This window comes from Drepanopeziza brunnea (assembly GCF_022702325.1).
Source record: "Drepanopeziza brunnea f. sp. 'multigermtubi' strain 214-2 chromosome Unknown ctg7, whole genome shotgun sequence".
Taxonomy (NCBI): Eukaryota; Fungi; Ascomycota; class Leotiomycetes; order Helotiales; family Drepanopezizaceae; genus Drepanopeziza; species Drepanopeziza brunnea.
In genome coordinates, this window is record NW_027094070.1 from 2,404,016 (window position 1) to 2,429,605 (window position 25,590).

At 49.0% G+C, this 25,590-nt stretch overlaps 6 protein-coding genes across 7 annotated transcripts; 4 read left to right on the forward strand and 2 right to left on the reverse strand.

The window, feature by feature from the left end:
• Positions 1-1,461: 1,461 nt before the first annotated feature.
• L3040_005039 (uncharacterized protein) lies at positions 1,462-3,384 on the forward strand (the record flags this gene model as incomplete). Its single annotated transcript, XM_007292124.2, has 2 exons — positions 1,462-1,741; positions 1,790-3,384. 2 exons carry the CDS (start codon positions 1,462-1,464, stop codon positions 3,382-3,384), a joined length of 1,875 nt encoding a protein of 624 aa, XP_007292186.2.
• Positions 3,385-4,798: 1,414 nt separating this feature from the next.
• On the reverse strand, positions 4,799-6,652 carry L3040_005040 (uncharacterized protein; the record flags this gene model as incomplete). 2 transcript variants are annotated; one of them, XM_066156429.1, is made up of 7 exons in its annotated part: positions 4,799-5,020; positions 5,078-5,293; positions 5,346-5,587; positions 5,636-5,782; positions 5,828-6,067; positions 6,115-6,216; positions 6,268-6,652. In XM_066156429.1, the coding sequence occupies 7 exons, from the start codon at positions 6,650-6,652 to the stop codon at positions 4,799-4,801; spliced, it is 1,554 nt and encodes a 517-aa protein (XP_066011835.1). The 2 variants fall into 2 exon arrangements, with proteins under 2 accessions (XP_066011835.1, XP_066011834.1); XM_066156428.1 differs by having other exon boundaries at positions 4,818-4,913.
• A 1,433-nt stretch (positions 6,653-8,085) lies between these two features.
• L3040_005041 (uncharacterized protein) lies at positions 8,086-8,439 on the forward strand (the record flags this gene model as incomplete). The annotated part of the gene is made up of 2 exons (XM_066156430.1): positions 8,086-8,301; positions 8,359-8,439. The coding sequence occupies 2 exons, from the start codon at positions 8,086-8,088 to the stop codon at positions 8,437-8,439; spliced, it is 297 nt and encodes a 98-aa protein (XP_066011836.1).
• Positions 8,440-16,659: 8,220 nt separating this feature from the next.
• On the forward strand, positions 16,660-17,911 carry L3040_005042 (uncharacterized protein; the record flags this gene model as incomplete). The annotated part of the gene is made up of 4 exons (XM_066156431.1): positions 16,660-16,820; positions 16,869-17,504; positions 17,561-17,712; positions 17,832-17,911. 4 exons carry the CDS (start codon positions 16,660-16,662, stop codon positions 17,909-17,911), a joined length of 1,029 nt encoding a protein of 342 aa, XP_066011837.1.
• Positions 17,912-20,712: 2,801 nt separating this feature from the next.
• L3040_005043 (uncharacterized protein) lies at positions 20,713-23,118 on the forward strand (the record flags this gene model as incomplete). The annotated part of the gene is made up of 4 exons (XM_007292129.2): positions 20,713-21,011; positions 21,066-22,232; positions 22,284-22,949; positions 23,010-23,118. 4 exons carry the CDS (start codon positions 20,713-20,715, stop codon positions 23,116-23,118), a joined length of 2,241 nt encoding a protein of 746 aa, XP_007292191.2.
• Positions 23,119-24,431: 1,313 nt separating this feature from the next.
• L3040_005044 (uncharacterized protein) lies at positions 24,432-25,487 on the reverse strand (the record flags this gene model as incomplete). The annotated part of the gene is made up of 5 exons (XM_007292130.1): positions 24,432-24,464; positions 24,510-24,618; positions 24,676-24,731; positions 24,798-25,107; positions 25,180-25,487. The coding sequence occupies 5 exons, from the start codon at positions 25,485-25,487 to the stop codon at positions 24,432-24,434; spliced, it is 816 nt and encodes a 271-aa protein (XP_007292192.1).
• Between the last annotated feature and the right edge of the window lie 103 nt (positions 25,488-25,590).

Here is a 25,590-nt window from a genome sequence, read left to right on the forward strand (position 1 = left end):
GCGATCGTTGCTGCTGCTACTGCACTAGATGAAAGGGTATTGTCTTTGTCTTTGCGCGGAATCAATAAACGAATTGCCTTTGCAAGGTGCGATGCGGTGCAAAGGATGGCAATGGGCATCCAAAGAAGGTGTTGTGGTAGTGGCCGAGAATACTCATTGTAGAAAATAATTATCTGTCTGTTGCTGGCCTTCGCTCGACTAATTTAGAGGGCAGAGATAAGATAAGCTACCTAGGTACCTATATCTAGACTTCGATTGAACTCGATCCACCAATCTCACAAGTCAATGCTTTTCAAGTATAATAATTATCCTTTTGGTTTAATTATTTAAAAAATAAGAATTTTAGCATTCTCAAAACTAGAGGTGCTGGACTCTTATGACGTTTATTGATATCGGACCGTCTTCTTGATTAGCTAGAGCGCGCTAACCGTAAGAGCTTAGTGCGGCTACAGAGGTACAGAGGTCAAGTGTCGTAACCCTCGTCGACCCACGGCTACTTTCTCTAACCCACTTGGGCAATAACGTGATCGCTAGGCACGGAATTTTGAAGAACCTCAATTGAACAGAACCCAATTAGGTTAGAAAAATTGGCTGTGGGTCGACGAGGGTTACGCCACTTAACCGCTGTACTTCCGTAGATTATGCAAGATAAAGCAAGGATTCGATGGCCCAGTAGCATTTAGTAGTAGTATACGGAGTAAGGCGGGTCTAGAAGTGGGTGCCCAGATATAAGGCTGAAATTTACCCCGGATTTCAGAAGCGCTTGAAACGTTGTACGGGCGGCTCTCTATCGGTTGCTTTATATTAAAAGCCAAAATTGGCCCCATAAAGTCAGCCGTGTTTTAACATATCGAAATTTAATAAACTATCGCGAAAATGATCAAGGAAGTTAAAAACATTAGAACCTGAAACTTTATAAACATATGGCTATTAAGCTAAAGACCAACTTTCCAAAATGAAAATAAAGGCATTATAAAAAAGGCGCGTAAATAAGGTAGCAGTTGGATCGTTTCTCTGCTATAATTTGCAGCTTGCAAATATTTCAAGATTATAATTGTATTTTTAATTTTACCAAGGCCTAGGTACTTCAGGTCGAAGTCTGAGCGGTCATTATTACTACCTATCAGGCATAAATTTTCCCAACAGGTCCCCTCTAATATAGCTGGAAACTGCTTACAAAATCCTCATTTCCCCTTTAAATACAAGAGCGTTCTTAAATAGGGCAGCGTTTTGCTCTTTGCTGCAACAAACACCGACGCTAGCTCGGAAGAGCCTCATGTCTCCGGCATCCTTGGCGCAGCATACATGTGATCCGGTCGTACATTGTTCCAGCCCGATTGAAACCCTGTTCGATATGTACATGGAACATGCGGCCCGTAGCTCTGGTAAAAATCGATTGTATTCTCACTCTTCCACTACTCTTCCAGTGTAAAGAAAATTACAGCGAGTACACCTGTCACAATGGGTACCGTTTATTATCCATGTGCAGTGTCCCGCTCTGATGGGTGTAGAGAGACAGCTACTGGGAGGGATGGGTCGAAGGAGCCAAATACGCCTACAGCAAACCAGAAGGATGATACGCCAAAGGCAACGAATGATCCCAAGGACCCTGGGCAGCTTAAGTACGTTGTGGATTGTTACAAGAAGCTAGACGACAATGATCTCAAGGCTATTGAGTGGAGGCGCAAGTTGGGTGGCATGCTTATGAGCATTTTAACGAAGGATAACAAGGAGTTGAAGCGTATGCCAGTTTTTCAAGCACATAATATATATTACTAACCGTTAATAGGCAGAAACTGGATTCTTAAAGAGCTACCAGAAGGCTACGAACTATGGGAACACTTGAAATACAAAGTTACATACCGGACGGTGAACGGGAAGGAGAAGCAGACCGATGGCAATTTCGAGAGACAAGACGCCTACCTGTACGGACATCCGCAAGGTCGCAAGAAGAGATACAGAAGTCCCGCGGATTTCTTGCCACATCTTTTGTGGCTAGCAGTTGACAAGGAAGGCGACAGCAAGAATTGCTCATGCAAAGTCTGCTCACCGGACGCCAGCGATGAACAAATGGATGAGGTCAAGGGGGAAGATAGCACGCTTCAGCCCAGTATAAATACTGATTCTAAGGAGCAAGTTATTATACCGTCACGCTCTCAGCCTCCACCACAAGCAAATGCACCCGCTGTTGCACTCTCGACACCCAGACTTCAGCCACCAGCTCCTAAGCATGGGCCGTCTCCAGAACAGCTCTACGACAGTCAATCTGGAGGGTCATACCTATATCGACCAGGAGAGCTGGTCTGGTGGGAGAACGAACCCAGCAACAATTGGCGTCTGGGCGTCATTTCAAGAAGAGGCTTGATGAACAATGCACCACGATACTTCGTACAACCCTTATCAAATCCTTATGAAGCACAGAATCCTAGAATCCTCAATAAAGAGAGCTCGCTTCGACCGTGGTTGGCATGGAGTCTCCCACCCACTACAATTCCTATACTCCAAAGTAAAGGCTTCGATGACGTGCCTTGGGACCGTGTTGTCCGAGGAGACTTTGATCAAAATCAAAGCAAAGAATATGTTGTTGACGGCAGTATCCTCGCCGCGCGAAGCATAGACGCCAGCTACTCGTTCTTCGACCGAAACGAGAGCGCGCTGGCCGGCCCAGGCGAAGTCCACTACAACGGTATGTTCTTAGGTGGTGAGAAGCTCTGGGTTGGTGAGCCCGTTCGCATGCGCGGCCCTCCAGCAGCTGCATCGCTAGCACCAGATATACTGGTTTTGGTTGTACATAAGCTCATTGAGCGTACCACACATACGGGCTCTTCGGTGACTATCATCGGTGAAGTCTACAAATGGGTTGAAATGCCGACACCGTACACTAGTCGCACACAATGGCCGACTCCAAACCTACCACCTCGCATGGTAGCCGATCTCCGCTTCCGCAACGAGATCGCGGATAATGCCAAGACGGGAATGTGGTATGAATGGCGCCTGCTCGACCCGCTCGCAAAGAAAAGCCTATTGGACATCAAAGGTCGATGGTACGAGACTAAGAACCTCTTACCTACCCTGGCTGGTGCAACAAAGTTCAGACAAGATGTAGCGCTGGGCAAGCTTCTGGATGCGAATGAGTGGATGAACGCTCGGCTTGACAATAACCCTGTTCCGGAGCAGAGGCGGAAGAACAGGGCCGATACCTTTGGACGGGCAGTGCCTCCCGAGTTCAAAGTCAGCCGTGGTTTGGCTGGGGATCCAGCGGATGATTTGTTCCCTGATCAGATGCAGGCGAATATGGAGCAGTACATGGAGATGGGCCAAGGGCAGAGTCAACAGCAGCAGCAGTTCTATGCCGGCTCGATACAGCATCAAGGGGTACAATAATAGGGATGGATACATGGCGTTGGTGTCGAAATCTTGCTTGCTTGCTTATGGATGGGACAGGAGGCGCAATACAATGTCAGAATAGATACCCGGACAGGCTTTTTATCATGCGTGACCAATCGAGAATGAAGCGAGCTGCTTGTGATCTGCGTATCCATTTTCCCTCTTATGCAAGCCTCGTGTTGGTTTTGCATGTACTGTGGTCGTCATTGGCAGCGAGGTACTACATGCTTCCACTGCCCCACGAGAAGTAAGACAGACAATGGTTGGTTTGTCTGCTTCATCAGGACTTGCTGATCTATTCTAATTTGCTCTGCGATAGATGTGTATGTATGCTCCGTCGCGGTATCCAACGCGGCAATGGTCGGTCGGCTGCCACTGCTAGTTTCCCACGAGGTCGACGTCGACGTCGATATTAGAATTTGTTTGTTTGTTTATCGCTCCCCTTTTTTAAAAAAATGCCAGAACAGATCGAGGCGAGGCCTAGGAATTGTTGATCATTACCTCAAGTCATTGATCCCTGGAGTTAATCAAGACAGCCGCAGCAGGTCTTGTCTTAATACTACTTACTTACTTACTCTACATCGATCAAAAAAAACCATACGTCCGGTCGATAATACTTCGTAGATTGATGGATATAGATAGGTAATTGATCCAAATATGTGTGTGGTACTCGCTCCAATATGCATCAAATCCGGGAACCATCACCGAAGCAGAAAAAATAAAAAATAACAAAAGTGGAAGGAGGGAAGGCCACCGAGGTGAATGATGGGGATGGTGGCTAGGTGATGAATGTCGCAAAAAGGTCCGCAAACATACGGATCAGACGAGCTCCCTGACTGGTTCGAACAATCGACCTGGCGATGAATTGACATTACTGCAATCGCCCGCTCTACCACTGAGCTAAAGGAGCTGTACTGTATCAATACGCTTGGATGCGAATAAAGAATGTATATTCTCTAAAAATTTGTCCGATTGGCTCGGTGCTGAGTTGAGCGGCCACGACTCCAAAGGTCAGCTGATGCTTCTTGGCCTTTGTGACCACCAATTCAAAACACCTTCGCCCTTTCTCTTCACGTGACGATAAGACTTTATAAATCGTAGCCCGAAAATTAAAAGAAAGAAGGCAAGGCAATCAACAAAAAGCAGCAGCATGTGATATTTTGAATTACTACCTGCCCTTTGCATCGAGCAGAATATAACATATGTATTGATAATTGTCCGCTCTATTGAGTGTTTATCTCTAACCGAGTTTTCACGGCAGGTTCAGATCCCAAGAGCCTCCACAAATTGCTAATCGTGTCATCCATTCATTCAATTATCTATTGACCATCAGAGCAATAGAGAGCAGCTGCGGTCCAGGGGAGCCTGTTTTATCTTCGCGATAAATTGGAAGATTTTCAAAGTGCCTCCTTCACAGCTTTCCAACCGGATCAAAAGTGAATAAGTTTCTCCCTTCTTCGCCAACATGCACCCATCCGCATCTCCCAATCGGCTCCGTGGAACCGCTCGACAACTGCTGTAGAGTACTGTCATCGCCGTGATTAGCAAGGAATCGATGGCCATTGCTTTTCAATCTTCCGACGGCATGTCCACGCAACGGGGAACCATCCCGCTCAAACTCGACGGTGTATGTCTGCAAAATCAGCAAGCACTACAGTCGCCAGAAAAATGGAAGCGAGCTGCGACGTACCTCGATGACAGCTTCTCCTTCCGCTCTGTCATCTAGAGCCGGTACAGATCCGTGTTCCAAAACTTCAGGAAGTGGGTTGCGATTCGGATATGGCGAAGTCCGAGGCTGTGAGGAGAGACATACGACGTATTGATATGTCACCAAACCTCCGTTCGCAAGGACCAATCCTCGTTTGCTCTCGCCCTCTCTCAGTACTCGTACCATCTCGGTGATTGCCTACTCACTCATATTAGCGAAGCTGTACTCTGACACTTTTCGACGTACTCACATGCATAGAGTAATTGTTTCCAGCCCCTCCAAAAGACGTCAATCCTCCTAACAGCGTGATCGGTTTCGATTGCTTCGTCAGAGGAAATCCAAGATGTCGACATGCCAATTTTGGCACGATTGGGAAGCACGAGTAGAATTCAAAAAGATCAATCTCGTCTTTTGTTACACCCGACACGCGCAGCCCCTCGTCAAGTGACCTCGAGATGGCTGGGCTTGAGTAGAAGTTCGGACGTTCCCAAACTACCAGAATCAGCAACGGATTTTGTAACAGCTGCAGTAATCGCTTACAATTTTCGGCATCACTGGACCCTGCTCCTCCCAATGGATAGATCCATTTACTCTCAGAAATCCCTAGTTCTTGAGCGTACTCGGTCGAGGTCAGAATGCATGACCCGGCCAAATTTATATTGTTAAATGCATTCATCAACAGCGGGTCTAGAAGATCAGCGAAGAGCTTTTGATTTCGATGAATCGACGTACAAGGGAAGCAAATCATTCGATTCTTCTTCGACACGATCCCGATGGAAGCTTCGGTTGCTGCCGGCTGACCATAATTCCAGGATAGGGGGTTCTTCTCGGCAACCTTTGCAAAGTCCGCATACAACTCAGCCGACTCCTTGTTATTGCCCTGTAGAGACTGCCCTCTATGAGCTCTCAAGCCGTTCTCATACAAGGGGTATACATGGATAGGTAGCCCAATGGAGTGGAGAGTTCCAATGCCTACTATGTGTCAAGCTCAGTCCACAAGTGATAACAGTTCAACGTACTTTCCGGCATCCTCGAGATGTCCCCTGCCGACAACGACTTTCCACTCTTTTCCGGAGGTGTCCATCCTGGAGGAGACTGTCCTGCAGCAGCACAAGCACTCACTTTCCACATGTCAGCATATCGGCTCCACCAAAGATCCGAAGAACACTTACGTGAAGCCAGAGCTTCACCACCAGTTATCACGGCGACTCTACACTCCCGGAACGAGATCCTCCTCGCCGCTTCATCGAGCAGCATGGCGGGAGAGTCTCCACCATGGTGGCTGAGAGTCGTATACCTCGGTCTGACACCCAGATGCTCCGATATCAGCCCGGGAAGATCTGCGTAGCTCCAGGTCCAGGTGTTGACCACGCCCACGCTGTCAATCCCCGACTGCAGTTCTGAAGACTTCCTTGGCGAGAGACCGGTATCTTGAATGGCGGCTCGAGTTGCTTGGAGCATCAGTTTCATCGGTTCGATGGCATCTTCTACTTTCTGAGACCGGTTCTTGATGTCACCCACTCCGACGACGATGGGGACGGCTCTTTGGGGTAACATGGTCGGTCACAAATAGCAACAATAAGGAAAAAAAAGAATGGGATGCGCAAGACGGAGTAAATGGGGAAGCAACCCTTGTGAAAACAGAGATCTTTGGAAGGTTGATCTCCCGAATTTAGACGGTTCGGACCGAGGCTTCTGGATTGCAGGGATAGTTTCACCACGGCAGCCGATTCAATCATACCTCTTCTTCCCTGGCCAATAAAGATCATTTGAAGTAATGGGACTATTCGAATGAACACTTCGTAATGAATAATAATATGGACTCTTCGGCAGTCTATAGAGACCCAGGTCGATGGAGAACATTAAACCCTCCATCGCTACTTTCGTCTCTCTATTCTCCAACACCTAAGAAAAGAATATATATATATATATATATATTAAAACAATTTTTTTTAACATAAAAATAAAAAATAAAAATAAAAACACTTCAAGAGAGAAAATACTACCGGAAGGGATGTTATATAGCAATTCCAAGTTTCGATCTTGGGACCTCAGGGTTATGAGCCCCGCGCGCTTCCTCTGCGCCAAATTGCTTTTGTTCTTTCTTCGTCGCGGTTACGTGTTGCTACACCAGCTATCTATCTGCCGATTTCTCGGTTTCTGATGTCGGAAAAGGCTGAACTGAGGTTATATCAAGGAACTAGTTGGATTTTGATGAGGGGGGAGGGAGGAGGAGGAGTGAGTCAGTCATACGGATGAAAGCAGCATGATTTGTCTTTTCTTTGTGAGGTGTTGCGTCGTATTAGTTTGGTGCCCCATTTATGTCACTACTTAAGGTAGTTAGTTGTGAATTGGGTTACATAGAATGAACCGAAGGAATACATATGCACAAAAAAAAAAATTAAAAAAAAAAATTTTTTTCAAAAAAAAATTTTTTTTTGATTTTTTTTTTTAATTTTTTTTTTTGATTTTTTTTTTTTGAATTTTTTTTAAACTCTTTTTGAATTTTTCTTCATTGTTTAAAAAAAAATTAAAATTTTCTTGTTTAATTATTTTTTTTTTTTTTTTTTTTTTTTTTTTCTTGGATTACTTTGTCGGTTAATTCTTTAACCCAAGTTCATTTATTTCCATTCAAAGTTCATCGTTGATTGGTCTTGGTATTTTCGTGGTGCTTTCTCTCAGCTGATGCACCCTTCTCTCAACCAGCTCAACTCCTACCCGCCACGCCACCAATATTCGAAACGCTGCATCAATCCGTAAGTAGCGCGTGGCTTTCTGTGGCTCGCATTTTCGATTCCTCCTCATCCACCATCTGGGCTCAATGATAGATGAGCAGATGGGCTCACCGAGGTGCAATGTTTTATATAACATGCCGGTGTTGCAGGCAGGCCGGAGGGATATTTTATTGGTCTCTACCAAGTCGGAGAGCCTCACTTAAAGTCTGAATCTGACATTGAACGCAAGACTCGGGGAGGCCTGGCGCTGGCAGCATGCCCCTTACTCCTGAAATATTCGGGCTTCGATACAGTCAGGCGTTTGTGGCGACGGCGAGCCGCACAAAGCTGGAACGTCGAGAATGTTCGAATTCCTCAGGTTCCCCTTCAACTGCCTCTACTCTTTCTCGGAGCCCAGCTAAAGTTCGGACGCGCATAAAAACCTCCAAGAGTCCAGTCGAACTTTTGGATGCCGAGGAAATCAATAATAAGGTGAGTGAGTATTGCTTCATGATTATGGACATGTTTGCACTACAAACCTCTGCACAGGAGCGTAACAGCTATATCGCTTTCCCGCCAACCTGGGTATCCTTGGGAAGAGATTCTCGAGCAAAAGTTGATTATCTTTGATTGAAGAATATAAAGAGGGAATGTCTGGTAATTCTGAGGGGGATCGAATTAACCAGTCCAAGACCTTACTGCATCAACAGTCGCAACAGTAAGATGAATTGAGAAAAACAATTCAGGATCACGAGATCAGAATTCAAGAGCAGGAACAAATGCTAGGTGACCAGTCGAAGATCATTGACCGCATGCAAAACGAAGAGAGACTTCTTCACAGTCAAGTTTGAAGGTTTCCGGATCAGCTGAGCCAGGCGAAAGGAGAGGCGGATAATTTGAAGACTCAAGTCACGACACTGGAAGAGCAGGCCAGGAGTATGAGCTTGCAAGGCCAGGTCGCGAGTATCAAAATGAATGACCTGAAGGGCGCCTGCAACCAGAAAGACCAGGAGCTGTCAGAGAGGTCCCATAATTCAAGTTCTCAGCGGGCATAATCAGCAGCTACAAAGGCGTGTTGCCCACTTGGAGAGAATCGTTGCTTCGACCAGTCAACAGGGCGGGACATCTCTTCAATCATTTCTCGATCGCTATACGGGAGATGGATCTCGATCGCTATACGGAGATGGAAGCCACTCACAATGACTTGACGACGAGGATCAACAGAGAAAGCCTGATCTCGAACGCCACAGGCCACTAGTAAGTAGTAGAGGGTGAAGAGGAACCCCATGCGTTTTCGTTCCATTGAGAAGTCTTTATTTACTACGACCCGCAGAAGATGGATAGATGGATAGATGGATTGCCCACGCCCAGGCGGGGAGGATGGCTCCCAGCATATAAAGCCAGCGTTGAGGCGAAGTTGAGGCTGTGGAATATATATATACCCCCGATCCAGCGCCAAATAGCAATAGCCCATCTAAAATCTCGTACTGAAATGAAACAACTGATCTATCTATAGAAGGTGGCCTCACCCAGCGCTCACCAAAAGCCTTCATATGACAGATAGAAACCCACCGAAAGGCCGGAGGCCGGCTTGAATAAAGGCCGCAGAACCAACGGATTCCAAATCCTAATCCTCCGGTCCTTTCCCGGAGTCTATCAGAGACAGTGGTATTCTCAGCGGAATGGAATGGAATAGGCGTAGCCAGATCAATACCCCCTCATAGGTTCTCCGCCAACAATCCATATTTTTGGTTTTTTTTTTTGGGTTACCGTAGCGTGAGATATCAGCGTCTTGCGGACTCGATCAGTGGTAGGGGGCCGGCATATTGGAATTCCCACGCCTCTAACCTCTTCCTATCCACGCGTACCCGCCTCAGCTCCTGGCCATTCGAAGGGCAGTACTGAAAAAAGCCTGTCGGGCTACTGGGATTCCACGCATAGTATAACGGTACCTTATCAGCTAGCTGCATGCCAGTCGACACTCATCCCGGACCTCGGAGGCCCCCAAGTCAAGTCAGGTTGTAAACAAATATTGCCCCGCCGCAGTAAACGAAGCTGCTGATTTCATTCATCCACAACCTGCCAAATGAGGAAGTGGAAGTCGGAGGCGCAGATGGCTAGTACATGGAAGAAGCTCCTTAGCCATCGCAGTTGAGGAAGTAGAGCGCCGTCAGCTATGGGTATAACATATGGGTGTCAGAGATGAATATCGGGCCCGGTTACTAGCATCTCGGCTCTTTTCCGCTTTGGTGGTGCCTTGGTTGGCTGTCAAAGAAATATTCTCTGGCGTCAAGTGGTGGGTGAATAATGAGCGGGGATTACTGTTATCGATGTCTGTTTAGCTGTTAACCTCTTGCGTTCTTGATGCGAGTAAGAGGATAAACTGATCCGCGGTGAAGCACAGCAGCCCAGCAGCCTAGCAGCCTAGCAGCGCAGCTATAGAGCAAGGAAGCAAGCAAGCAAGAAGAAGAGCAAGCAGGGTCGCTGGGGTAAGAATGAACGGCTTCTATTGTTCAAGATGGAGAGGAGGCATATTTTGATTCATAGAAATACTATACCATACTATACCACACCCAGCCCAACCCGGCAGGAACCGACGTATACAAAACAACGAGAAAGATTCTATTAATGCGTCTCCGAAGTATCCCGGGCAAGGCGGAGAGGCAACAACTGTATTTGTTATATTGCGTTAATTGTACCCTTGGGTTTGCAAGAGGTGAGTATTTCCAAACGTATATATATGTATATATTCTTCACGAAACAGTTAGATAAAACGCCAGCCAGTCAGCCCCCAACCTCTCGGGGTACAAAGGAGAGTGACGATGCAACGTGGATGTCGAAACCCATACCGCTAACTTAATCATCTTAGCTCTCGTCTCGTGATTACCGGTTCTTTTGATTCTGTGTCCTCTCTCTTGCAACGCCCACTACTGAACGGATGAAAAAAGAAGAACCAAAAATGGAAAAAAGCAAAAAGGGAACGAATCTGTCAAAAGTACCGGTACCCAAGCAGGACGGAACAAACAGAAATACCGAGACCGAAACCAAAACCGAAACCGAAACCGAACAAGCAAAAGCAAAAGGAAGCAGCGATGAGAAAGAAGGGGCATGTACAGTAGCAGAGCCCAGAGACCCGATTGTAGGGAGAAAATTGAACTCACATCCGTCCGCTCCTCCGTTCGTGGTGGATGGGTTAGGCATCAAGAGGGAAAAGCAAAAAGAAAAGGAGTTACAGCGTTTAAGTAATTCCCCCTGTTTTGACCCACTTTCGCTCGCTTCGTGCCGCTAAGGGAAAGCTCAGCGAACTTGCATTTCAAGCGCGTGATGAGAGAGTCTGCCAGAGCGTTGTCGGGCTGTAATCGTGGCTGCACAGAAAGTCACCACATATCACGGAGAATCAATCTGGTTTTTATCTTCTTCTTTTTTTTTCTTATCGGATTTATACCTATTACCGGTACATGCTCGCGTTCAGCGACACGAAGCGAAGGACAGTAAAGGTATTGCTCGATTGAGCTAGGCTGCGTAGTGGGTCAAAACAGGGGGAATTGCTTAAACGCCGTACATCCGTAAACAACCCCCCCCCCCATCCCCCACCCACCCCCCCCCAGAAAGCGAGAGCGAGCCATCGTCCGTTTTTAAATTCCGATGATCCAGACGCGGACGGAATTCGTCAACTTTACACTATCACTTATCAATCAAGCAGAACGACGACGACGGAGAAAAGGCCAGCAGAGAGACTTTTTGGCCATCCGGCCCGTCTCCTTCGTCCGGAGAATTTTGGTAAAACTTCCAATCTGTTTTAGACTTCTCCTTATCAAAATGGCCCAGAGGAGAACGAAAAGGGAACAAAAGAGGACGAAACAGTCATGTCTATTAATCTACGTACTGCGTCGTTTGGCTGGCTATCTCATCAACTACATACTTGCCCCCACCACCTTTCTAGTGCGAAAGTGCAAAAACATCGGTACTGATTGCCCTTAACTACCTACCTCTACTCCTCCGTACGGTCTTGCTTATGCTCAGGGGGCGGGAGGGACTGGACTGTGGGAGGCCGGTAGATTATTCGGATGCTTCGGAGCAGGTGGTGATGTCGCAGGATGGCTTGAGCTTTTATCTTTTATTACTTGCACGTCGGCGAGGGGGGGTACGGATTAGTAGTAGTAGTACTTGGTACTGTAGGGCTTATCTACTTCTACTTTACTTGGTACGACAAGAAGATAGGTGTTGTATATACTTCTAGTAGTAGACCGGAAGTAGCTCCGTCCTTGACAAGTTCGTAGTAATACTACTACTATATTTGCGGATAGGTACTGTAGATAAGGGAGAGAGGTAAGGTTGACTTCGCAAAGCTGGAGTACAATGCAATGCAAGGAAAGAATACCTCTTGCTGCGGAGATTTTAATGTAATCTCTTTCTTATATCTATTTAATTTTTTTTATATTTTTTTATACGTTTTGCTCGATTTACATTTGTTAGTAGGGAGAAGATATTAGAGACGGACGGCACTCGAATAGAACACTCTACATCAAACACATCCGTCGGCTCGTTCGGCTGATCCGAAGACGCGCAAGCAAGGCTTGTTTGTCTCCAGCGTAAAGAGTACAGGCCTGCCTGGAAAGGGGTTTCGGAAAATCAGAGGTAAAGTACTGTAGGTAACTTCTGCCGCACTCCCTGATCGACCGCTAGTCTGTAAGAAAGACTAAAAAAGAAAACCAAGTACAGTTTTAAACCGGATTCGCAAACAGGGGTCCCTCCGCCGTGATATCGATCGGGATTTGAACATCTCTCTCTCTTCTTCCGAGAGACCGCGCGTCGGGCAACGCGACGGCGCTTTTTCAGACGTGGAGATTGTGAGGTTCACCACCAGGCGTTTGGTTTACCGAACACCTGCGTCAACCACTTCTAGTCGTAGTGTAGTGTAGTTGTGGTTCTGCGGCGCCCCGGCCAAACCGGGTACTTCGATTGTAATACTGCTAGTATAACAAGTACTAATAGTAGCATAACTACTACTAGTTGTATAACGGCCTTTGAATTTAGGAAAACGAGGGCGGCGGCAGTTGGGTGGTCAAGCGGACCGAGCAGCTTGGCCCGGCCTTGATTTTGGTTTGTGTAATTTGAACTGAATTTTCGAACTGAAAGGTAGTACCGTAGTAGGTAGGAGTAGTAGTTGTACTAAAGTGGAGATTAAGACTTTAATGGTACCCTCAGGCTGTGACACCTGGGCCTGTACTGTGGTGGTAGCTGTAAGACTGGGCTGTGTGGAGTCCGGTTGAAGTCCAGGGGGATAGGTTCGGAGGCGCTGGCGCTGGCTTTTGCGTTGTTGTTTTTGGAGAGTTGGCGGGATATAGTAATTGTATCTTGAAGAAGATCCTTTTGAATTTGGATTTGGATACGGATACGAGATACCGGTGATGATTTCGGGATCCTTTTTCTTCTTCTTCTCTATTTTTCATTTCTTCTAACCGTCTCGCGAATCGCAATACTATCTATCAGGTGTCGGACACTGTCTTGAGTTGTACTTGTACTTTACCAAGTACACCGCCGGCGGTAGGACAAATCGGCGATGTTCGAAGTCGGCCGGTATTTGCATCGTAGTCGAACCAGTATTCTGTACGGAGTATAGCAATACGGTACAGTAGGTATAAAAGTCGTACAAGTCGTTGTACGGAGCCTGAGGACAACAATTTGGTTGTCTGAGCTCGGCACTCGTGACCAACGCGTTTCTCTTGGCCGGTTCATAAGATACCGTAGTAGATGGCAGGGACCGTGCCTCGTATTCGTACTAGTATTCGTACTTTCACGGATCGGAGTATATTACGGGAGTATATTGATTACAGGGCGCTGCGTGGTCAGTGACTGTGACTGTGACTGTGACTGTGACTATAACTGACTACGACCATAACTAACTATAACTATAACTAACTATAGCTGTGACTATAATTATACGTAATAATTATAACTGACGGTGACTATAACTATAACTATAACTATAACTAACTATGACTATGACTATAATTGTAATTATAACTGACTATAATTATAACTATGACTATGACGTCTTATCAATGCTTTGCTATGCTGGCCGGGTGTCTCGTTCAATACCGATTTCGTGCTTCTTTCGTTCCGTATACGGAGTACGACATCTATGCAAGCGTGGTGCGATTGTGGCGCTCTCGTTTGGGCTGAGTCGATGTTCCCGAGCGCCAGTGCCGGCCGGTGTGGTGGTGGTGGTACCTGTATGTACCCGTCCCTTTAGACACTTGCTGCACGGAACATGGCTCTCGGGACTGACTCTCTCCCCCTACGCCACTTTAACGACACGGCCAACCTCTGGTAGTTGTAGTGGTAGTGGTAGTGGTAGTGGTAGCAATTTGTGTGTACTCTGTACATGATCTTCGCCCGTACTGCAAAGAGGACGAAGCGCCGGCTCGGCTGTCCGCCTGTCAACATGCCCGCGTGGACATTTGATACAGGACTCCGCCCGGAGCACCGGAGCAAAGATAGCTCGTGGCAGAAGCGCTTTTCTTGCAAGTTGAGATAAGAGAGAGCTGCTGTGGCACCAAGCCTAGATCTCGGTCAACGAAAGACCCGGTGTTCCGGCGTGGCGTGCTTGCCAACTCTTGCGTCTAGACGGGGATCTCGACTATTGTTACCGCATCAGGAGATCAGCCGCAGGGAATCTTGGTGACTGGTAGTAGTAACTGGTGGCTTGCAGGCGGCAGGAGGCTAGACGTACGTAGTACTACTACCGGTAGTGATTGTACGTAGTAGATGCTAAGGACGACGAGTGAAACGGGTTACGGGAAAGGATAAGATTTTGAAAGAGACTGGTAAGTTATGCCCTGAACCCATAGAAAGGCTTGTAAAGCACTGTGAGTGGAAAGGTAGCCGTAGCCACGATGCTGAGGACTAAAACGAGAGCAAACCCTCCTGCCATCATAACCTACCCTTACTTACCTACCGGTACCTACCTACCTACCTACCTACCTACCTACCTACCTACCTACCCATCGTTTCCTTCTCGCGAATCCGTCTCCAGCATCGAGATGGGCTTGTCAGTTCGTCCGTAGGCGAGACCAGTGAGCGATGCCCCACGGGTCCTCCTCCCGAGCCCTGCAGGGTGAAAGTCTTTTTGAGGATTCTGCAGGGAGCATGTCCCATGGCCACGACGGTGGAAATTCGAAGCATTCGGTATTCCCAAGATTTTGGGATGTAAAGTTCGCTCCTCCGGGATTTGGAATGGTAATGGAAGTAGCGGTACTTAGTACTTAGAAATACGAGTAGAAGTCGATTTATGCCATGCCATGCCATGCCATGCCATACGGTCGCAAGGAGTGTTGTGGACCCTGTCTATAGCGGACCGCTATATTGCCGGCACTCGTCCCTACCCGTCGCCCTTAGCCAGACCAGACACGGAGTCACGAAATCTTGCCGACGTACGATCTTCTGACTCCTTCTCAACCCTAAATACCGAGCCACCTTTCGCTCCACCTGCTTGATATGCGGGCGGGGAGCTCCGACGTTCCAAGACTGATGCATGTGCAGACCCAGCCAGGTCCAGGTACAGATCCCGGCGTGCGGGTGGTGAGCGTGGGTGAGAGTCGAGATTTGATTGCGTAGTGGAGATCCTAGTGGGGGATGCTGGCTGATGCGGTGATGCCACAACCGGTGCTGGGACTGGGATATACTACGTATCCTCAGGGGGTAATACTACTAACGCCTGGGACGTAGTAAACAAACCGAAGCGAGATTCTTCCAGAGGTGCCGTTGGTCCTGTACGGATGCAGTGAGTCCACGAGGAATAATGATTTACTTCCTACTTACCTGTACAGAGTACGTACCATCTTCAACTTTTCCTCTCGCTTCCCAATCCATCGCAGTGGATTTAAAATCCCGATCCTGCGGTGGCAGTGGTTCCATTGAGTGCTCCTATATATGTATATGTTCATGTGACCATGTCCCTTCTCCTAGAGTAGTTAGTCGTAGTACTCTGGCGCTACTTGGAGCAGGCGAGAAAATAGAAGTCTCTTCTCTTCAGTTCCTCCCGTCCATGATCTCCATCATCTCCATCCCTCAATTTTCCCTCAATTTCCCCTCCTCTTCTTCCATCGCTCCCATCTCCTCCTCTCCTCCTCCTCTCCTCCTCGCCGTCGTGGCCACCTGACCGTCGTACACTGCTTCGCTGTCAGTGTCCCTGTCCCAGTCCCAGTCCCGCGCCGTGCAAAGCCCGCCATGCATTAAATTGCGACGTTTGCAGCGACAGACCGCCTGTGCCAACCAACCCTTGCGAGCTTGGCCCATCCCCAACTGCATCCACATCCACAATCCTGTCAAGCCCAAGAACCCCCCCCCCCCATTCCGCCTCCACTCCCCCCCACCCCTCCCCGAGCCTGTCTCGCTACCCGAAAACCATCTCCAATCAGCTCGCCCCAGCTCATCCTTCAACATCCCAGGATCGTGGTACAGGATCCCCTCGTCGAACGGAAAACCTTCTTTATGGAATTATTCAGCGCCAGGAATCAGCAGCCGCTCCATACCCGCGAGATACCTACCTAGTCGTACATATATACTACGTAGTAGTAGTAGTATATCTAGGCTCGAACCCATCAGCAAGGAACTTCCCTCGGCGCTTCGACATCATTGAGCATATCAATAATTTATAATTTACCAAGCAGCCTGCGGAACACACCCTGGAAACTTTGTGCAGACCGCAGTCCAAACGCCGGAGACCCGGGAAAACCTTCGTGACGGGATTTGATTTTGCTGAAGGAGCGATTCGAGCGATAAAGAGGACGATCGACCTACCCGCTTCTACTCAGCTCTGGAATTGATCTTGACGATGCGAAAATAATGAGTGCACCAGCAGCAGATGGACCTGCCGTCCCGGGCGGAAGCAAGAGAGGCTTGAGCAAGATCGTCTTGAGATTGAAGACTGTGTTAAAGAGACGCGATGGGTCGGGACGTTTGTCGTTTTCCGGCAAGCCGGCCGTGGTCGCAACCGAGGGACCCAGGTATGCCCTCGTCTCGGAAACAGTACGACAAACATGCTAACCTCACAGCGTCGTCGCCCAACCGGACGAGCCTACTCCTGTCGTCGAGGCCTCAACTCCTGACACCAAGGTCCCAGCCCCCGTCGCCGACCCAGCCCCCGTCGAGGATATCCCAAAAGGACCACAGCCCACCAGGATGATGCGCTCGCAAATCGAGGCCGACCGTGCGATGAAAATAAGAGAGAAATTCGCCGTCACCATCGAGCCGTTGCCGTCCGCCTGTGACCGGGAGATATGTCGCGTCGAGAAGCCAATTCGGATGCGCGTCCACAGATCTTGTCACCAGTGTGAAACTACCTTCGGAGTAAACAAAGTCTGTTCCCAATGCCAGCATACTCGATGCAAGTCGTGCCCAAGATACCCGCCGAAGAAAACGGACAAGGCAAAACGGGAGAAGGCCCAGAGAAAGGAGAACGTCACGCCATCCATTGTGGTTTATATTGAGCCCGACACATACTGGGGCCTGCGCGAGCAGATCCTGTTGACGAGACCAAGTCCCAGACCTGGGGCACAACCCCTTGTGAGGAAGAAACCCAAGCAGAGAGTCCGCCGGAACTGTCACAAGTGCGGCACCTTCTTCCCAGGTGGATGCAAGATATGTCCAAACTGCGACCACCTCCGATGTGTTGACTGTCCCCGGGACCCGTATGCTCTCCCCCTTCCGACATGAGTGATAGGTAAAATTAGCTAACAATCCTCAGAGCCAAAAGGTCTCACTACCCCGACGGCTATCCCGGCGATGCACCTTCCTCTGATACATCGCTCCCGGTCAAATACAGGTGCCACAAATGCACCAAGGTCTTCCCCGCCGTACCGCACCCCGACAGCGCTGAAGGCATCGCTCGGAAAGAGGGTAAAATAGAACCGCCGCAGTGTATACGATGCAAACACCCCATGTGCTCTGCGTGTCCACGAGCGCCCCCCGTGAGAATCGATCCGGAGCCGGACCCCGAAGTGCTGAGATCAATGCAGGCGAAGCTGGCGGCGCTGAGGCTGACGGTATGACCGTCGGTTTCGGCGACACCTGTGGAATGGTCCTCACTGAGAGATAGATCAGGACGCAAGAGGGGGAAGAAAAAGATGAAGCAAGGAGTGTAATGGCATAAGCATTTACCTTTGTATGTCTATTTGGCTTGCGATTGACGATAATGAGACATGAGCAAGCGAGCGTCCGAATAAAACGAGATTGCCGGGGACGAGAGAAGCTTTTATGATACTGCCTGGGATGTGTTTTCTTGGAGAGAGCGTGTTCGTTTGGAGGCCTTCCGGAATTTGGGATCTAACCATCGGATGGAAGAGGAGTGAGGGAGGGATGGGGAACGAGGCTCCAGCTCTCTTGGCTTGAAGAGGGAAGTTACCGTGGTGATGAGGTGGCGGATGGAGGAGTGAGAAAACTTCGGAGGTGGCCTCTTGGTGATCTGAATCGAGCAATTGATTAATCCACACATTCCTTCTCATCACGCTTTGCATCTCGAGAGAGGGCGGGCAAATTAGCGAAGTCGTGCCTGGCATCTATCCAAGTGGGTAAATGTAACCAGACCTGCTATTCCTCTTATCATGAGTTAGTCATCGCACCAAGTCTTTTCTTGCAGCGTTTATGGCACTATCTAAATCCGAGGTTCATTTATACTCATCGATGCTTCAACCAATCAACTAGCTGCACACCTCTCTCTCTCTCTCTTTTCATATCAACAAACAGGGGCCTGCCTTTCTTTGTCCCTCCCTGAATACAAACAAGCAAACAAGCAAACAAGCAAACAAGCAAACAAGCAAACAAGCAAACAAGCAAACAAGCAAACAAGCAGACAAGCAAACAAACAAGCAGACAAGCAAATAAACAAGCAGACAAGCAGACAAGCAGACAAGCAAACAAGCAAGCAAACAAACAAGCAAGCAAACAAACAAGCTCGAGCGAGCGGGCGAGCACCTCTTGCTTTTTACTTTTTCCGCCGCTTTTACCCAGCATAAGCCAGACGACGTTCGGTTTCGGTTCAGTCTGGTCTGCTCTCTCTCTCTCTCTCTCTCTCTCTCTCTCTCTCTCTCTCTCTCTCTCTCTTATTCGAATACTGACTGACATCGGCGACTGAAATCGGTGACATCGGTGACATCAGTAGACCAATAATAGCGCACGCGCGCGCACCCACTCTTCTGCACCGCTGTGCTAAGTAACGAGCGTGGGAGGGCGGCTCCATTGGGTGGGTGGCTCTTGGCGTAGTAACTAGCGGATATATATTTATTTTTATATATAATATATATATATATATATATATCATTCCTGAAGGTGGATGGTATAGACGCAACTGCAAAGCTCCCCTTCTGCACGCCGCCTTGCTGGAGAATCTCGACGAGGGGCGATGAATGGATGGATGGGTGGGTGGAATTACTCATTCCTGCCGCTGCAACTTGGCAGTCTCCTCTTCCGCAGATGCATGGTATTGAGGACCTCGAAAGCTGCTGTTCGTTTTCGCTGTCCGAGTTGGCTTAGCGTTGGTTGTCTTGTGTGTGTGTGTGTTTTGAGAGTGATGGTTTTTGTACGGGCAGAGAAGCAGTACTCGTAGCTTCTTCTACCTGTAGCCTGAGCTCGTCCTTCTCTCCTGCAGAGTCCGAGGCGACGGAGCATGCGTATACGTTTTGGCGTTATATGCATCGTCTGCGCTGATCTGGTTACAGCCCGCCGATACTGAGGCTTCCTTCACCTGCCTGTAGAGAAGGAAGGTAGTGACGAATCTCTTCTGATCGGTCAGATATCTTTCCGACGAGGCGTGCTCGTATATCAGTCCCGGTGATTTATTCGACCTAGTTGATCCACGCTTGAGGGTAATGAATGGGGGGATCTGCTTCACTTGGGCTGAAAGGTGTCGATGAATGGGTAGGTAGGTAGGATTATTCCCTGCTGCTGCTGCTGCCCTCGCGTGTTGAATGACCGCATCGAGCCTTTCGAGTCACTGCGATATATATGACCATGGATCCATTCGGAGACCGGCTGACTCATGCTTGTAATGAGACAAAGAATACTCTTCATTGACGAGAGTATCAAACGCTATGCCAGGGTGAATTGAAAGCCCGGACCCCGGTGGTAGTGCAGTGATGGAAGGCGAGCGAGTGATTGTGGAATTGACGTCGCGTTTGACTTAAGCGAGCGCGTCTCGCGCGCTAGAAAATACAATATCAAGTCGAGGGACAATACTTACAGCCACCCACAATACCAAGCCTTCAGCACTTAACACCCTCCTCTCCTCTTCGCTCTTCCTCCATCCCTTCCTTCTCAATCACAATCCACCACACATCGAGAACAACATCCGCCTTCTCTCCTTCTCTCCTTCTCTCCTTCTCTCCTTCTTTCCTTCCTTCCTCCAATACAAACTGGTACGCGCACGACAAGACACACCTCGGCCCCGCGTAGTACCTGCTACATACGTACAGCAAGCCCTCGAGGTCAGTCTTTTTCTCCACACGGTTTACTTCACGCACATTCTGCTGCGAAGTCCAGACGGGCCAGAGTGTGTATCATTTGGACATTTTCACGGCCCTTGAAAAAAGTTTCAACGAGCGAGTTCCTACCCGTCCTGGAACGACCGAGATTTTCGGCACCCCGAGTACCGACTCGCACATTCACCTTGGAATTCACCTTTGAAAAGGGGGTGAAAAAAAAACTTCGCTTCCCCGGGCCCCGGCCACGTGAGATAAAATCTCGTCAACCTCCTGACTTCGACTGCACCTCGCAACCTCTCGAGCTTGCAACCTACTAAGATCTCGACATCTCGACCTCACAACCTCACAACCTTTCCTCACCCACTCCATTTCTTTTCCACAAACCTAAGTCGTTTCTCCGGCCACCCCTCACCACCTCATCATGGCGCCTCCAACTCCATCGGCCAGCTTCAGCACCCTACCTACAGAGTTAGTGCTTAATATCGTCAAACACACAGAGAGTATCACGGATATCCTCACGCTTTATCGTGTCAACCGTCGCTTCAATTACCTCGTCTTACCCGCAATCTTCGAAAGATACATCACCCGAGCCGTGAACACCTGGAGCGAGAACAATATTGAGCGTGCGCTGTTTGAGATCTTCCTCTGGTCCATCGTGCACAACCAGATCAACCTCATTCGGCAACTCACGACCTATACTGATCTGATTGACCTCAAAGGGTAAGATATGTTCCCATCTAAATTCCTGGACGGTAGACTGACTGACGTCCCCAGTTTGATGATGGAGTCCTACTTCGTCAAGAATAAGAAAGTCACATTCTTGCACTTCTCCCTCCTCATGGACGCCCCCAACGTTGCACAGCATCTGATGAAGTATGGTGCCGATCTCATGCAAGAAGCCAGCGAGTACCCGGACCTCACCTGTCTTGCCCTCGCGCTGGGTACCCACCAAGTTATCACCCAGCAAGAGCTCGATGCAGCTCTCCGTACCTCCTGCAGTTACGCATTGCCCCGGACCACCGAATTCCTTCTTGCTCGAGGTGCTGATTCCAACGCCAAAAGCCAATCCGGACAGTCCCCTATCCACACCACGCTCGCGAAGAAACCAAGATGGGGCCACTTCTCTGAGCTCCATGGGTTCCTGTACCGAGCTCGTCCAACATCTGAGCACCCTCGAGTCTGGGAGCAGATGATCATCGACACTGCCGCGGTTCTGCAGCTCTACGGCGCAGATATCAATTGCAGAACAGCGACATCGCAATCCCACCAATGCGACTTCAAGTGCTGGAATTCGGTCAGCTGCTGCGAGAATGGTGGTCAAACGCCTCTGCATCTGGCTGCTGCGAATGGTTTCATAAACGCAGGCAGATCAGTGATGCTACGTACGAGATATCTGGCTCCGGTTGACGATGACGGCTACACACCTCTCTACTACGCAATTGCTCACGAACAGTGGGATATGACTGTGTATCTGCTGCGAAAATCGAAAGTGAATAATCCGATTGTCAACGAGAAATACAAGTCTACACTTCTGCACATCGCATGCCGGTTCGGTATGGAAGCCCTGGTTTTCGAACTTCTCGAAGTGGGAGCAGAGGTCAACGCTGTTGACACCTGCGGACGAACACCCTTGCACGAGCTTCTCACCCAGACACTGATGGAGCGAAAAAGCGGAGTCATGAGAACACTGCGCACCCTGTCAAACTTTGAGGCAGACCTCAACCTGCGTACAGCATACGCGCAGACCCCGAAACAGATGGGAGAAAGGCATGAGTGGGCGACAGTGAGAGCTATGTTCACTAAGTTTACCTGGTTGGACTATCTTGATCCTCACACTACGGACTTGCCAAGTGCCTATGGAAAACCTGTGGCTGGCGTGAAGGCTTGGAATGTGGAGAGTTTTCCGAGAGCGATTTCAAAGGAACTGGGAAATTTACCTCGGTATGTGTTTGCGCTGGCTGTTTTTTGTGATGCTCGGCTAATTCTTTGAAGTGGATACTATCGACATGCCAATCAGGAAATGTCGGTGCAGGATGCAGCTATGATGACGGGGTACAAGAAGTACAAGCCGAGAGGCAAGAGAAACTACCAGCCGGATCCAAAGCTCATCCCAAATTCTACCTCGGGTGTTCAGCCGGCTACTCAGGAGACAGCCGCCACCCAACGAAATCACCAATTGGGTAATAAGCCTGAACTCAAGCCATTGGTTAGCAAGAAGCCTGCAGAGGAACGAAATGCCCAAGCCGAGCAAGAATTACCACTGAAGGAGAAGCATAGACAGCACATATTCACGATTTGGGAGGCTGAGCGGTTGGAGTTTGACCGAAAGAAAGCAGCGGCCAGTATTGGCGCGGCTTTGCTTCCTGAGCCCGAAAACACCAAGCCGGAACAGGGAGTAGAGGGGAAGGTATCGAGTTCGCAGAACGTTGGCCAGGAGAACATCAAACTTGGACGAGCTTCGGAGAAGGAGAAGCAGCAAGCTTCGTGGTCTACTTCCAAGGCCACGGTCCCGAGACAAAAAGTCTCGGAGAATCAGCAGGCTTCGTGGGATACCCCCAGATCCACCGCCCCGAGAGAAGCCTCGGACAAGCAGCAAGCTTCGTGGAGTATTTTGAAGGCCGAAACAACTCCGGAGCCACGAAACGACAAGCCTAGACAGTGGCATTAGAAGAAGTGCGCGAAGCCCATGGTGGGGCTTGTTCCTCAGGATGGACACAGCGGAACCACCGCTCCAGGAGTCAACCAGATGAGCATGATCTCCGGCAATGGCATGAACAGGACGCAGATGTTGAAGAGTCAGATTTTGAACCTGTTGCACTCTTTCTAGATTTGGGGGGGGGGGGGGGGTTACTATTGCTACGATCTTCGGGAAGAGTATGTGCCACGTGGGCCACGAGCCTAGATAAAATAAAAGGAATCTCGAGGGGGTTATGGATCTGAAACTCGAGGCGGGGGAATAGTTCAGGGTGTCTAAAAGACTCAATATTTTTTTTGGAGACTCGGTTTGCGGGCTCTTTTTCTGCGGGCTGCAAGCAGGGTGTTTTTGCTTTTTTTTCCCCTTCTGCTCTGGTCTGCTCTGGTCTGCTCTGCTCCTCTTTTGCTTTTGCATTGGAGGGTGCGTATGTATTGGGGGGGTGTTGGACATGTGGATGTGGGTGGGATCCTTGAGAGGAGAGGAAAGAAGAGCAGAGCAAAGCAGAGCAAAATCAAAATCGATACCAAAATAGCAAGCAATACAAGACGATGGATCTTTGAAAGCCCCTAAAGTCGCGACGTCAAGTCCCACCGTCAGTTTGAAAGTGAAATTGGGAGTACAAGCAGGCAAGTGCAAGTATAAGCAAAGTGGAGGAGTGGTTGGAGGAGTGAGTGAGTGAGTGAACCTGAAGATTGACTGATTACTCATTCATGACTAGATCTGATTAGATTATATTAGATTAGATTAGATGGAAATCAAATAGACCTACGCAGTAAAGCATGAATACCTAGCCTATGGTCTTTTTGGGGGCTGGGGTTGGGGGGTTAGACTACTCCTTCCTTCACCTATCTGTATACCAACAGAAACGAGAAGAGAAGAGCAGAGAAGACGTGAGTTCCATTATTACAGAACCACAGAATTCTCCTTGGTCTTAGTCTTGTAGTCTTCTCTGTCTCTCTCCTCCCCAAACCCCGAAATACGAAAAAGCTTTTTTGACAGTTGGGCGGGCAGGTGACCCCCTGGCTGCGCTGCTGAGATCATGATTCGCCCGAGGAAGACGGTAACAAAGGAAAAGAGAGAGATCTATGCGGCTGGATTTTTTCTTCTCCGCTTTTTTTTTTTAAAAAAAAAAAACTTCATTGCTGTGATCAATATGTATATGCATGCGTCGCAAGCCCGACCAAGGAACGCTTGCTTGCTGCTTGGGCATTGATCCGAGACTTACCACCTCAAGAGCATGAAATTTTCCAACGACGGAAAATTAAAGGATCGACAAAACTCGATCCAAAACAGGACCGGACAGGCTGTGAAGCTACAGTGCAGGTCTAGTGTATAGAAAACTCCCCTCTAAAGGCAGAGACTATTTACCTATCCGTCCATCTATCTGCCTCTACTTCTTGTACATCGCGCTGCCAGTGTCCGCTTGCTGAATTTCGCCAGGGCTTCTACGACTTCTTATGCATAACAGTAGCGGCAGCCTTGCAAATTAGCAGCTAGTCAGAGATGAGAGGGAGGCGGCTTACCTGGTGGTTGGGAAAGATCAGGGTGTCAGCGAGTACGACGTTCTCCCGACGCCCAGCAGCGAAGACGATAACTTCCGCGATATCCTCTGGAGTCAAAGGCTCGCAGCCACTGTTTTTCGATCAGCCCTCTATTCAACGAACCTAGATCTCGGCCGGAGGAACTTACGCATAGACAGCATCAGCCTTGGCCTTGTCTCCGTAGAATCTGACAACAGAGAATTCCTAGCCAAATGGATCATTAGCCTCGAAACCCTACTTACTCTCCTCTCCTGGCCCGCCTGAACATACCGTCTCGACCTGTCCTGGATCAACCTCGATAATCCTGATTCTGGTAGCGATTAACTCCTTCCTCAAGCTGTCAGTAAAGCTTCGGATAGCTGCCTTTGTCGCACAATATATGCTTCCTCCCTGGTAAGCCTCGCGACCAGCGATACTCCCAATATTGATAATATCTCCCGCCCCTCCGTCCGCCCTCTTCTTAAAGATTGGTAGAACAGCCTGTGTCATGTTGATGAGGCCAGTGACGTTCGTATCGAACATGACCTTGATATCCTGCTCTGCAATTTCCGGAGCTTTGGCAACGCCCTTCACCAGCCCACTGCAATCCCATCCATCGATAATCAGCACCCAACCCACTAATCCCACACGGCAGCGAAAAACGGCAACTCACGCATTATTAACCAAAACATCGATCTCCCTCCACTCCTCCGGCAGATGGCCCACGAATGCCCGCACCTCTTCCGGATTGCTGACATCCAGCTTGAACGGTAGGACCTTGACGCCCTCGCCGACATCCCTCTCAATCTCCGCCTTGACCTCCTTCAACGCATCGATCCTCCTCGCCGTCAAGACCAACCGCAGATTCTTGGGCGCCGTACGCGCGAACTCGACCGCGGTAGCTCGTCCAATGCCGGATGATGCGCCGGTAATGACAATGGTCTTGCCTTCGAGGCGTTTGCTCATTGCTGCAGACGCCATGGTTCTGACGCTGATGCGGATGTTAGGGTTGCGGCTTGGATTGAAGGGTGGTCGATGCACAGTTCGCAGCGTCGGGAGTGTGCGGGAGAGAATCGTGAAGGCT